This window comes from Lissotriton vulgaris, chromosome 4_1, assembly GCF_964263255.1.
Source record: "Lissotriton vulgaris chromosome 4_1, aLisVul1.2, whole genome shotgun sequence".
NCBI lineage: Eukaryota > Metazoa > Chordata > Amphibia > Caudata > Salamandridae > Lissotriton > Lissotriton vulgaris.
This window is the reverse complement of record NC_141691.1, coordinates 1580296986-1580310536: the sequence shown is the minus strand read 5'-3', so window position 1 is coordinate 1580310536 and position 13551 is coordinate 1580296986. Positions and strand designations below refer to the sequence as shown.

Here is a 13551-nt window from a genome sequence, read left to right as displayed (position 1 = left end):
ATTTATGACAGATGTCCCGACGCGCAGCGTTCACGCGCAGCGGTCGCGCCCCATGTGCGCCGAAGGTGCGCCAAAGGTAAGCCCGTCTACGCCCGTCCGTGCCTGGACCGCGCCCACTGCCAGACCCCCTGGCCCCCGTACCTCCCAAACCACCCGCATTACATACGACGCCTCCACCCTCCTTGCCCTTAACCCCGGCCGACTCTCCAACTGCGCCCAAGCCGCTCCTGGACACACTCATGGACCCTTCACGTGCTACTCCTGCAGGTACGACGGCATCCATAATCACACAACAGATATCTGACTCCAACCACCTAAAATGCATCCTGCTCAACACGCGCTCAGTCCACAGACACGCCATCGACCTCTGGAACCTACTAGACACCATTTCTCCCACGTTGCCTTCCTAACAGAAACATGGATGAACGCCTCATCAGCCCCAGACATCACCATTGCCATCCCGGAAGGATACAAGATCATCTGTAAGGACCGCACCGACCAAGCAGGAGGAGGCATCGCCATCGTCCATAAGAACTCCATCCGCATCTCAACCAGCTCAGACGTCAACCTTGCTAGCGCAGAACACAACGCCACCTCCCTTCTGGACAATCTCGCCAACCTCGGACTCAAACAACTTGTCACTACGCCCACCCACATCGCAGGTCACACACTCGACCCTATCTTCACCTCCAGCAAACATGTCTCCTTCAGTCACACCACTACTCTCCATTGGACGGACCACAGCTGCGTACACTTTATCTACAATAAAACCACAACTCACAACCATCCTCAACCTACTCTGCGAAGAAACTGGAACAAAATCACCATCGACCAGATCTCCTCATCGCTTCTTCAAAACCCCCCTGCCCACTCCTCAAACCCCGACCAAGTAGCCATTAACCTCACCCAATGGCTATCCAACAGCGCCGACATCCTAGCACCGCTGAAAAAAACGTCAAATCAAACTAGGCAGCAAAAACGCCTCCTGGTTCAACGATGATCTTAAAAAATCGAAGAAACTCTGTCGCTCCCTCGAGAAGGCCTGAAAAAAGACCCAAACACCAGCACCAGAGACGCCTTCAAAAACGCCACCCGCATACACCACCAACTAATCCGATCTGCCAAGAAAGCTGCATTCAAAGACCGACTAGACAACAACGCCCACAACAGCAAGGAACTATTCAACATCGTCAAAGAATTTACCAACCCCTCAGCCAACTCCAATGATATCACCCCCTCTCAAGCCCTCTGCGACTCCCTAGCTTCGTTCTTCCACAACAAAATCGCAGACATCCACAAAAGCTTCGACAACCGACCGGGAGACCAACCCACCCAACCTTCTGCAGGACCTTCACCCCCCTTGAACATCCTTAATGACTGGAACCCAATCTCCACTGAGGACATCATCCACCTGATGAACTCCATCCACTCAGGATCCCCCACAGACCCCTGCCCTCACCACATCTTCAACAAAGCAGACTCCATCATAGCACCACACCTCCGAGACGTCATCAACTGCTCCCTCAACTCCGCCACCTTCCCAGAAAGCTGGAAACATGCAGAACTTAGCGCCCTTCTGAAAAAACCCACAGCGGACCCCACCGAACTCAAAAACTACCGCCCCATCTCGCTCCTTCCATTCCCGGCCAAAGTCATCGAGAAAGCAGTCAACAACCAGCTCGCCGCCTTCCTCCAAAGCAACAAATCCCTCGACTCCTCACAGTCCGGCTTCCGAGCCAAACACAGCACGGAGACCGCCCTCATCGCAGCAACAGACGACATTCAATTCAATTCAATTCAAAGAAAACTTTATTCGGATTGCAAGAAATCCATAAAAGTCACATATTACATTAAAAAAGTACATGTTTAAAAATAGTTCAGACAATTTCCATGAATAATTAAAAACTGCAATTGGTTTTTCAAGTATCAATGCAAACAATCAAAGTCAGATTATTAAAGTGCATATTAATGTGCATTCCAATTAGCTAAAATACTTAATGCGAGGGGGGCATTTTTTAGGCACATAAACATTTCAGGGAGGTTCCATGGATTTCCGTGCATAGGAGATAACTTTCAGAAATGAGCTAGCACGGAAAATCAGTTCATCATTTTCTAATTTTAAAAGCAAAAAATATGATTGAATTAGGGAAACTGGTCTTTGTTTTTTAAAATATGGGACTAAAAACCACTTAATATATTTCATGAACAATTTACAATGGAAGAAGAAATGTTAGTCATTTTGCCTGCTGTGTCCGTCGCAGGGACAGGGGCCAAGCTCATGTCCAGGATTCCTCGTGCTATGGCCCATGGGAAAGGAAAGTGAATATTTTAAAGATCCAGCTCTTAGGCGAAATAAAAGTGACCTTTCCCAGTTGGTCATAGGGAGTCTTAGGTATAGAGGTATTTGTTTTGGAGATAAGTCATTGATTATGTTGGTCACATAAAATTTGACAGTTTGTTTTTGTAGTTCTATCTCCAACCTCTTTTCCCTGAAGAGGGCATAGAGTTCAATTTGTGTGTCCTTTTTGTCCGTACTCTTAATCTGGGAAGGGTCGTTAAAAAGATGAGTTTTGCCAATGCTATCTAGGCTTTCCTTTATTGCCCGAAGCCACGGTATGCTCATACCTTTATCACAGTTTAAACATTCGGACACAATTTCCTGTGTTAAGGTAGCACGTTCATTGGCCCAGATGGACAGCCAAAATATTGCAGGTCGCGTGGAAATAAAATCGGTTATATAGGGCAAGTTGAGCTCGGCGTGGCAGATATACCCAGAAGAGGATATCGAACTCTACTGGACAATGGAGACACAGTCGCCCTCATCCTCCTCGACCTCTCTGCAGCCTTCGACACAGTCTGCCATAGCACCCTCCTACAACGCCTCAAAGATCGGAATCCAAGGAAAAGCACTGGAATGGATCACCTCGTTCCTCACCGGAAGAACCCAGAGAGTCCGCCTCCCACCATTCAACTCAGAGGCCACTGAAGTCATCTGCGGCGTACCGCAAGGGTCCTCACTCAGTCCCACCCTCTTCAACGTATACATGAGCCCCCTCGCGGCTATCGCACGCCAACACAACCTCAACATCATCTCCTACGCGGATGACACTCAACTGATCCTATCACTCACCAAAGACCCTAACACCGCCAAAACCAACCTACATGAAGGAATGAAAGAAGTAGCCGAGTGGATGAAGCACAGCCGTCTGAAACTGAACTCAGACAAAACAGAAGTCCTTATCTTAGGTACCTCCCCCTCCGCTTGGGATGACTCTTGGTGGCCAGAGGCCCTTGGAAAAGCACCCATCCCAACGGACCACGCACGGAACCTGGGCGTCATCCTGGACTCCTCACTCTCTATGAACAGACAAGTCTACGCCGTTTCATCATCTTGCTTCAACATTCTTCGCATGCTCAAAAAAACATTTCGCTGGATCCCCACCGAAACCAGAAAAACAGTCACCCATGCACTGGTTACAAGCCGCCTGGACTACGGAAACACCCTATACGCCGGTATCACCGCAAAACTCCAGAAAAACTCCAACGCATCCAGAACGCATCAGCCAGACTCGTACTAGACATCCCGCGTAAAGACCACATCTCTAGTCACCTGAAAAACCTCCACTGGCTCCCCGTCAATAAGAGGATTACTTTCCGCCTCCTAACCCACGCACACAAAGCACTTTACGAACTTGGACCCGAATGCCTCAACACACGACTTTCCTTCTACACCCCCTCTCGCCAGCTACGATCTTCCATCCAAGCCCTTGCTACCGTACCTCGCATCAATAAAACCACCATGGGAGGTAGATCCTTCTCCTACCTCGCAGCTAAAACCTGGAACTCACTCCCCACTCACCTTCGTCTCACTCAGAACCACCTAGCATTCAGAAAACAACTTAAAACTTGGATATTTGACAAGTAATTCCCCACCCTTCTTCAAGCGCCTTGAGACCCTCCGGGTATGTAGCGCGCTATACAAATCTTTTGACTTGACTTGACTCCACCTCTTACCTCTTGTCTCCCGCGTCAACAGATGCACCGGCTGGTCTCAGTGGCTCCTGCCGCCTCTGGGGTAGCCCTGGCTGCTACTGTTACCTGGGCTGCTGAGTGTTCCCGCGGCTTCTGGAATGCTCCTGCCACTGTAGGGGACCTTGCAGCAATCCTCCTCCGCTTTCCAGACTGGCCCCGAGCTGACCAAGAGCTCTCGTGGTCCCGGCCGGCTGCCTGAAGGGGGCTCCCGCCGCTACTGGGCCTCTCCCGGTTTTTGCCCGCGGCCGCTGCTGCAAAGGCTGCGAGTTCTGGGGCCACCTGCGGTCGCGCTCCCGCGCTCTGCTCTGCACTGCACGGGGGTGGGGGGCAGGGAACAGCCAAGCCACCAGCCTGTAAGCCGCTCGCACCGGGGGAGAGGCGGAGAGACCGAGAAGGGTCAAAGTCCGTGGCGCTGCCTGCCCAACACGCCGTCTCTCGCGTCCTCCAGCGCTCTGTGATCTACTGCTTCAGTTCAGACGTTCTGTGTAATCCGCCTACGGGGGATTGGTAGCTCTTCAGTTGTACCTTGAGTGACTGGATTTCGATTTTTAATTCCTGTGCCAACTGTGTGGCTATTTTAATTATTAGGATAAGCCATTCACGGGTGCAATGCCACGAAATTAGCGACCAGTCTTTTTTTTAACACTTTGTCATGCTGGAATATAAAAGGTTCATTGCAGACGATAAGGCCCTGTGGTGCCGCATTTGCCCCGAGATATTCAGTCATAAGTAGATCATGTAATGCTGTTTTTTTTGGGTCGCTAACTCATCCCAGTCACCATTATTCAGACAAGGTTCGAGGTGTTCAACCCCTCGAAGGAATTAATGGAGGCCAACCTTCTTTCCACTCCTTCTCTGAAAAAGTAAAGCCTGTGGATTCCGCCAGAGTGGTCACTAGGAGTCAAAACTGTGGTAATAAAAGTTTTATAATGTGTGAAAAAATATAAGTGTGGTCAATGACCACCTGTCAGTACCGGTTATGACCCCTGACACGGATTACCCAGAATTTCTGGAGTTACTCCCACAGCTGTGTGCTGTCATAAAATATCACAAAACCAAAGGGGGAGTGAAGAAGTGGTGCTCCAAGAGCATAAGAGGTGGGTTTTGTGCCAGGGCGGGCTAACTCCTAACTTGTACACTCTATTTGCGGCAATGCAGGATATGAACCCTTACCTTGAGGTGACTGCGGTATTCCTAGATGCCACCAAAGCTTTCGACACGGTGGAGTGGGACTACCTATTGGGCACAGTTTGGCTAATGGGGATGCCCGAATGCTTCCTGGCCTGGATACGTTTGTTATATACGCGGCAACGGACAAGGGATGTAATAAATGGCGCCAGTTTGCCCTGGATTGATATCACGAAGAGCACTCGACAGGGTTGCCTGCTGTCGCCGCTGTAATTTGCCTTGGCTGTAGAGCCACTGGCGGCCAGACTCCGGCAGCTACAATGCTAGTGGGCCCTGGAATACCCCACCAACATGTATTAATCTCGCTATACGCAGACGACATTACACTATATGTGCGAAGACCTTCCTTAATCAGATTTTATGAGAGTTCATAGCGTTTGGTGAGCTATCAGGGGTTAAACTGGGCAAAATCTCAAATGTTTCCGCTAACCGATGCCGTGCACCCTTATCCCTTGGACTGCCCCATAGAATGGTGCCCCAATGAAGTTAGATATCTGGAAATAACAAGAGATGGTCCGGAACTCTTGATTGCTAATTAAGGGAAGGCAATAGAACACATTACGGAATCCGTGGAGAGATGGATAGCGCTACCCTTATCTATAGTGGGAAGAATCTCCCTAATGAAAATGGTGATCCTACCCGAGTTATTGTACTTATTTATTAATATCCCTATTTCACCGGGGCCAGCCTTTTTTAAAACTCTGAAATCCCAGATGATACACCTCGTATAGGGAGGGGGCGGCAACCCAGACTGAGGTGGGAAACGCTGACACTGACATTTGCACAGGGGGGTTTTGAAGCCCCGACTCTGAATTATATTATCTCCATGCGCACGCTCATGTGACCTATTGGTTCAAACCACCCCCCTTCATCCACACCTTGCAATAGAACAATATTACATGGCAACCAACTCCACCATCTGTATTCATTGCACACACCTGGATTTGTTTTGCTGTGTACTCCACCACAGTGAAATGCACTGTGACTGCATGGCAGAAAATTGCGAAACGACAATGTAGAATGCTGTATTCTCTGCTGCTCCCAGCGATCCGTCACCCTGCCCTAGAGGTCACACGAGAGGTGCAATGTCGCCAACTTCTCATTAGGATGAATATAGTCGCATTTGGTGATCTTTATATAGTTGCCCCGCCACCTACAATTGAATCCACATTTACGGAAAGTTGAAAACGCGAGCTGTCGATATCAACTGGGTATTTTTATTTATACCAAAACATTTCAAAGATTGAACGAAGTTTGTCAAAAACAGGACATCGCGGACATACAAAGACTAATTTACATTGAAGACTTCAACCGAAGTTGTTATGCTTTTCTGTACACAAATATATTACAAACTAAACAACATGATCAAACACAGAATGGAAAACAATCTGAAGCAAACAGAAAAATTGAACATATACAACATTAAATAATAAGCAAAATTCTGGTTGTAAAAGACTTACAAATTCACTTTGCTCCTTTTCTAATTTTACCCTCTTCTTTCAAACTTTCACATGCTTTATTCATTTTTCCTATTTATAAGAATTTTGCTTATTATTTAATGTTGTATATGTTCAATTTTTATGTTTGCTTCAGATTGTTTTCCATTCTGTCTTTGATCATGTTCAGTTTGTAATACATTTGTGTACAGAAAAGCATAACAACTTCGGTTGAAGTCTTTAATGTAAATTAGTCTTTGTATGTCCGCGATGTCCTGTTTTTGACAAACTTCATTCAATCTTTGAAATGTTTTGGCATAAATAAAAATACCCAGTTGATATCGACAGCTCGCGTGTTCAACTTTCCGTAAATGTGGTTTCAATTGTAGGTGGCGGGGCAACTTTTTGCTGTGTTTACTCAAATTAAGGCCCAGCCTCCCCACCTGTCCCTTTGGGTCTGGCTCCCCTTGTGTTACTCTCTTTATATAGTTGGCACATTCAGCAACAAAACTGTTTTTTGCAAATAGGGAACCTGAGCCGATGGATCTATTTATGTATGTCAGGCTGAGTCACAGTGCGAGGGCTCAACCCCTGCCTACCCTGACGAATCCCCTACGATGGGCCATCTTCATAGCCTCTTCCAGAACGCGGACTCGCTCATGTAGTATCCCAGACATACCGCCCTACACCGAATGAACGACCCCCTCCCCCAAAAGCAGCGTGACTGCTTTGCCCCATCACTTCACACACGCAGAACAGACTCTGTTCCGGGAAGTAAATGCACCAAAATAGGATTAGACTGGTGGTAATATATGCCAATGTTAATGGAACTCTTGGAAATGTGTATATACTCCATTTTTAATGTATGCTGTAATCAAGAAATGTTATTTTTTTTAAGAACTTTACTCAGTGTTCCATTTTTGGTTTGGTGTAAATCAATTTCATTTTTTGAGAGATTGGTGTTGAAGTATGGGTTTTAAAATTGTATTTTTATAGGTCAGCCGTTTAAAATCTTGACAGTCCAGTCAATAACCTTTTCAAATGTTGAGACCATGTTATTGGGTGTGTTAGGGCTTACCGTTTTTTTCAGCCATATTGAAACTCATTAGTCTGCTCCGACTTGCGAGTTTCGCTCTATGCAAAAAATAGGTTTCTACAACCATTGGTAGCCAACCCGAAAGGTGACTGGCCCCAGGGCAGTAGTGTTGGGTACCTACATAGGAAAAAACTATAGTACCGGAGGGAATCCCTCTGTTTTCAGTGTTGCTTTCGAGTCGTGGGAGACTTGGAGCTCACCATCAGACTTTTTTGGTTGCTGGATTCAACACATTTTGGGATTGACTTGCAATCAGTTCTGACTCATAAGTTTCAGGCACTCTATTTAAAAAAAAAATATATATATTATTTTTTTAAACACCCAAGCAAAGCCAAGTACTAAAGAAAGTGCCTAGGTTTGCCTGGAACACACTACAGTATACAAAAAAGTGATGGGAATGCTTGCATTAATCTCCGCTACTGGTAATCACGTAAGCCGCATTCCGATCCATCGTTTTGTACACAACTCACCTCAGTTTGGACTCCGCTAATTGCAAATCGTTGTTGACCCTGCTCCAATTGGAACAGTCCACCCCGAACTGCCAAGCCGGGTCCTCCATGAACCACAACACAAGCAACCTAAACACTAGTATTCCATCCATCATTTTTTTGTACAATTTAGTGTGTTGCTCTAAGTGGGACTGGTATGTCCAGGTGTGGGTCCCGCCCCCCCCCCCCCTACTCCCCATGTCACTAGAACCAAGCAGTACCCTGCTGATGAGCCGGGTACAGAGCAAAGACGTTTCTTTGTTGCTTGTTTCGTCTAATTTCCCTGGCTGCATTGGGAAATGTAGTTTGACCTATTTTTTTATTGGCTGCTGAAAGGAACAGAGAAGATGGTAATAATCCTATCTTCCAGTCCGACACAGAATCTGGTGTTGTAAGGGAGAGTAAATAATACTATCAAAATGGAAGCACTGTACATGTGGGTCCTTTAGTGTGGTAGTCTAAATGCATGTGTTAGCTAATATGACTATTCTCTGCACACCTTAATGTTCCTTAGTAAAAGTTTGTGTAATTAATGCACTAATTTGCAATGCTTTAATAAGCACCTTATCTCTTTGAACTTTGTGTATAAATGACAGTAGACCACTCTGAGTGGGATTCGCAAAAGGATAAAGGTCAAAAGCTTGAAACCTGTCAAATTGCATCCCTGCCTGCTCCTGTTGACGATAGTCTTCATTGCCAAACTCAGCACACGGGTGGAAATAACAGAAATGTTGAACCATTTGAGCCAGATTCAATTCTTCATAACATCTCAAGCTCTACTAGTGAGTATTGTGCATCTTTTGTTTTCCTATTCCCATGAAATGCTTTTAATAATGTGCTATATTTTTCTCAGCTAACCTCATGCTTGTATGTTTACTTTGCCTGAGCCAAACATTAGTCCACACGAAATATTTGAGGTTGTTTGCTCTTTCTCCTAAAATAAGTTTGTGTGAGGCTGTTCCTTGCTCGTCACAATTATGGCATTTGCTTATGGAAGTTAGACCTGCTGGTTGTGCAGTTATTGCAGTGCTGTAAACCTTAATCAAACCTACCTGGTGTTCCTCCTCTGGCATTCCATCTTTAAATTTGAAAAAATCATTATACTCACCCATTTTCGAGAAATATAATTTATCTCTAAGTATGGAAACTACTCCTGAACTTCAAATGATCAGTTTAAGAAGAAATTAACCAAATCTGTTATCCTTAGGTTCAGTTTGAAATAGCCAGCACTCATTAAGCCTGTTATAGTGCCCATAAAGCTCCAAAGGTCCCTTATGACCTTTTCTGTTAGTGCACAGTATGCATAATGGAAGGCCACTATTAGCCATGATGTCAAAAAGCAAGTCTAGCGACTTGAATATGCAGTGGAAAGCATAGGAGGAAGAGTTTACGTTTACAATATTCTGCAATAGGGTCATAACACATTTGTGTAATTGGCTTTGTATTGTCATGCATGAAGCTTGGTGTCAGTCTGTCACTGGTAAGTCCTGAAACAGGAGAAATTGTGGATTTCTGCTGGAAGCAAACAATTTGTTGCTTGTGTGGCTGTAGGCACACATGCTGTGCACACTCCTGCCTTCTAGTGTTGGGCTTAGACATTTACAACTTTTTCTTCTAAAACGGCTTTTGAGTCACACAATCTAGTGACTACTCCTCTAAGACGTAATGCGCATGATCGGTTCAATCTTCAGATTATTTTTCTCCACCACCAGGCTTGGATGTTTGTGTCAAAGCTCACGATCGACGTCCCTTCTTGAGGGCTTCTTTACCAAGAGAACCAGATGCTGTTGTCAAACATCTACCCCTTTTACGCAGCATAGGCATTGATGACCATTTGCAAAAGAGCCAACTCAACATGTACTCTGCACCTTCCATCGGAATGGAGAATGTTCTGGGAGGAGTGATAGAATGGATCCCAGTTCAAAGTGTCCCACAGTGTAATGCAAAGTATCTGCGCAGTGACAAACACCTGGTCTGCAATTTGCCTCTCCAGAACATGACCAGGACTGTGTGACATGTCAACTGTTTAAATTCAAAAAGACCATAAGATATTGTTGAGTATGTCTTTTTGCCCCACAGTAAGGAGACCACTGCCGAATAGGTGGTATCGGAAGGAGATGAAATAGATGTCAATGAGAAAGGCAAGTACCATGGTGACGATTTGACAGGTAGCTCACACTACATCGCATCTGCAGACTCTGATGTCGTATCTCCTTCAGAGGGAGCCCTGACGTCAAGCTGGAAAAATTGACAAGACCAGACAATGCCACAAGTTGTGACTACTGCTACGATCCAGCCTCAACACAATAAGCACGGCTGCAAAACTTGTTGGAGTCTTTGTCAAGAGCGTATCAGCCCTTTCTGAGACACAAGTCTTGGTGCTCTGCGACCTAGTGGTTCCAATCAACACATCGAGAAGGCTTCGGAGCCAAGAAAGGAGAAGAGGCCTCTCGATCATAATGAAGCTCCTAGCCACAAACGCAAGCATAATACTGAGGCCCCGAAATCTCAGACCTCCGGATGCCATGCTTTACTGACACAGATAAAACACACAAGATGATAGACGGAATGTTGCACAATGGCAAAACATTCCCCCCCGTCACACATCTGGGTTTAATCCATCGTTATTTTGCTCACCAAGCCACCCCAGTTCAGATATGGCCATATGCAAATCAGTCTTGACCCTGTGCCTAATGGGAACAGTCCAGCCCGAACTGCCAAGCCATGTCTTCCCTGGACCAGAATCAAGCATCCTAGGACCGGTTTCTGGCTATCGGCAATCTTCAGCCAGGATAGCTTGACTCCAGTACCATAGTGAGCAAGGGACCCACGTCTGGGCATACCCTTCCCAAATAAGGTGAACAGCAAAAACACACAAGATGATGGACGGAATGTTGCACAATGGCAAAATATTGACCCCCAGTCACAGATCTGGGTTTAATCCATTGTTGTTTTGCTCACCAAACCTAGGACCGGTTTCTGGCTATCAGCCGTCTTCAGCCAGGATAGCTTGACTCCAGTAGCATAGTGAGCAAGGGACCCACGTCTGATGACGGCTGATAGCCAGAAACCGGTCCTAGGATGCTTGATTCCGGTCCAGGGAAGACATGGCTTGGCAGTTCGAGCTGGACTGTTCCCATGAGGCACAGGGTCAAGGCTGATTTGCATATGGCCATGTCTGAACTGGGGTGGCTTGGTGAGCAAAAAAACGATGGATTTAGGCCCAGATCTCTGTACTGGGGTGAATGTATGACATTGTTCTGCATTCTGTCCATCAACTGTTTTTGCATTTAGTGACATAGATGGCACCAAAAGGAACGACATCTAAGCCGGCGACATCAAAACCATTTGCTCCAAGTAATGATTTCTTGTGGCCTTCTAACTTCCCACAGAGCACTGACAATTCTTGGAAAGATGATAATGTCGACCCACATGATGACCCAGATCTTGAGCCATCCCTATTAAACCTTCCCCGCCCGTCAACGTAAACAGTTATTGCACCGTCCTACAGAGAACTGCTGCATACCACAAGGTAAATATGCATATCCCATCTGAGGAGGGCTTCTTGGTAGAGACTTTATTGAAAACTAAAAAGTCTGTCCAATATCTACCAATCTAAGTCAATGCTGAAACAATTGAGATGTTCAAGGCCCCAGTCAGAAGCAGGGCACTGACCTCTAGGATAGAGAATAAGTAGAATGCCTCTGCTTCGGTCCCGCTCTAAATTAGGGGGCATCCATCCCCAGATTCCCTAGAGGCGGGTACTGCACCGAAATAGAGGGCAGCCCAAGCTTTAGTAGATGCACCTTCTCATTCGAGAGTAAGAGGATTGAGGCTTTTGGGAAGAGGGTGTCTGTAGGTAATGCCAGTCATTGGCGCATTGCCAATTCCGTAAGGCTGCCTCTAGATACAACCAACCGCAATGGGATGAGATGGAAATTCCAAAAAGTATCAGGACAGAGTAGTATATTCACTGTACTTCTTAATCACAAAGGACGGGACATTGCCAAACACCTGGTTAGTGTTACTGCTCTCCTCCCATGCAGCTCCACAGCGAAGTGCTTCCCCCTGAGCTCTTTTGCAGGGTGTTCGAGGCCCTCCTCCACCCATAGGCTCCTGCCTGCACCTCATCCCTAGTGGTCCAGTGGGAGAGCACAGTGCTCTTTTGCAGCTCTGCCTCTCTTGCCTCTTTGCTTTGGTGCCCCTTTTCCTCTCTCTGCCTTTCAGGCACTTTTCTCCTATTCACTTCTAACTTTCCTTAGTTTTTATTCGTTTTCACTTGACACTTCTCACTCTTGCCTTGGTTTTCCCCCGCTTCCCCTCTCCTCCAGTGGGTCCGTCCCGCTCCCTCCTTCGAGCTGACCCGCCCTACCCTGATTCCTACTTAATGGCAACTGCTGCGAGCCCACGCTGCTGGCGCACCAAAGACAAGCCAGTCTGCACCAGTCCTTGACTCAACCGCGACCAGCTCCAGGGACCGTGGTTCTTGACTTGTCTCCGCTACAACTCAAGCACCCTCCACAATCTCAGCCCTGGATGCAACAACTGCCAGCTCTTGATGCTGACCAACACCCACGGCCCTCTCTCCTGTCTACACTGCCGCGGCACCTTAACCCAACTCTGTGCCCCAGCAGTATCTCCCAGCCTACTGGACATCACTGGTTACAAACCACTCAACTGCATCCTTCTCAGCGTACCTTCCCTATACAAGCCCGCCAAGGAATTCACCAAACCCTGCAGTGAATCAGATTACCCACCCTCCCAAGACCTGTAACAGACTCAGCACCTTATTCCACCACAAGATTAAGGTGATCTACGACAACTTCAACAACAAAGACCACCTCACCGCTCCTGCTTCACTCCTCATGCAACGCCACCCAACACTCTGCTCAAATTGATCCCGCTCATGACCGAAAATACCCTGAAGACCACGAAAAGCATCCACTCTGGAGCACCGTCGGTCCCCTGCCCACACCACACTCGCACCCCCATATAAACTTTCATACACTCACTCACACTTTCCCACTAGCATTGACACACCCATACCAGTACTTACAACACCCACTCACTGATTCATAGGTCTACACACACATCCATCCACTCTCACCCATACAGCCACTCATACACCCACCTACTCACTCATACAGCTACTTGCACACCTACTCACTCACCCATAGTCAATCACAGTCACTTACTCACCTATACAGTTATACATATACTAACTCACTTATTCATACAGATACTAACACATACTTACCTGTACCGTCACTGACCCAAGTACACACTCACCCATACAGCCACTCACTCTCAC

General features: G+C 46.7%; 1 protein-coding gene across 1 annotated transcript in view; it reads left to right on the top strand.

Moving 5' to 3' along the window:
* The window catches only part of PDE7A (phosphodiesterase 7A), a 1213253-nt gene that overhangs the window by 247977 nt on the left and 951725 nt on the right, over positions 1-13551 (top strand). Inside the window, exon 4 of the mRNA XM_086965809.1 lies at positions 8837-9022. Within this exon, the coding sequence (XP_086821935.1) occupies positions 8837-9022 (186 nt within the window). The remainder of the gene's footprint in view (positions 1-8836; positions 9023-13551) is intronic.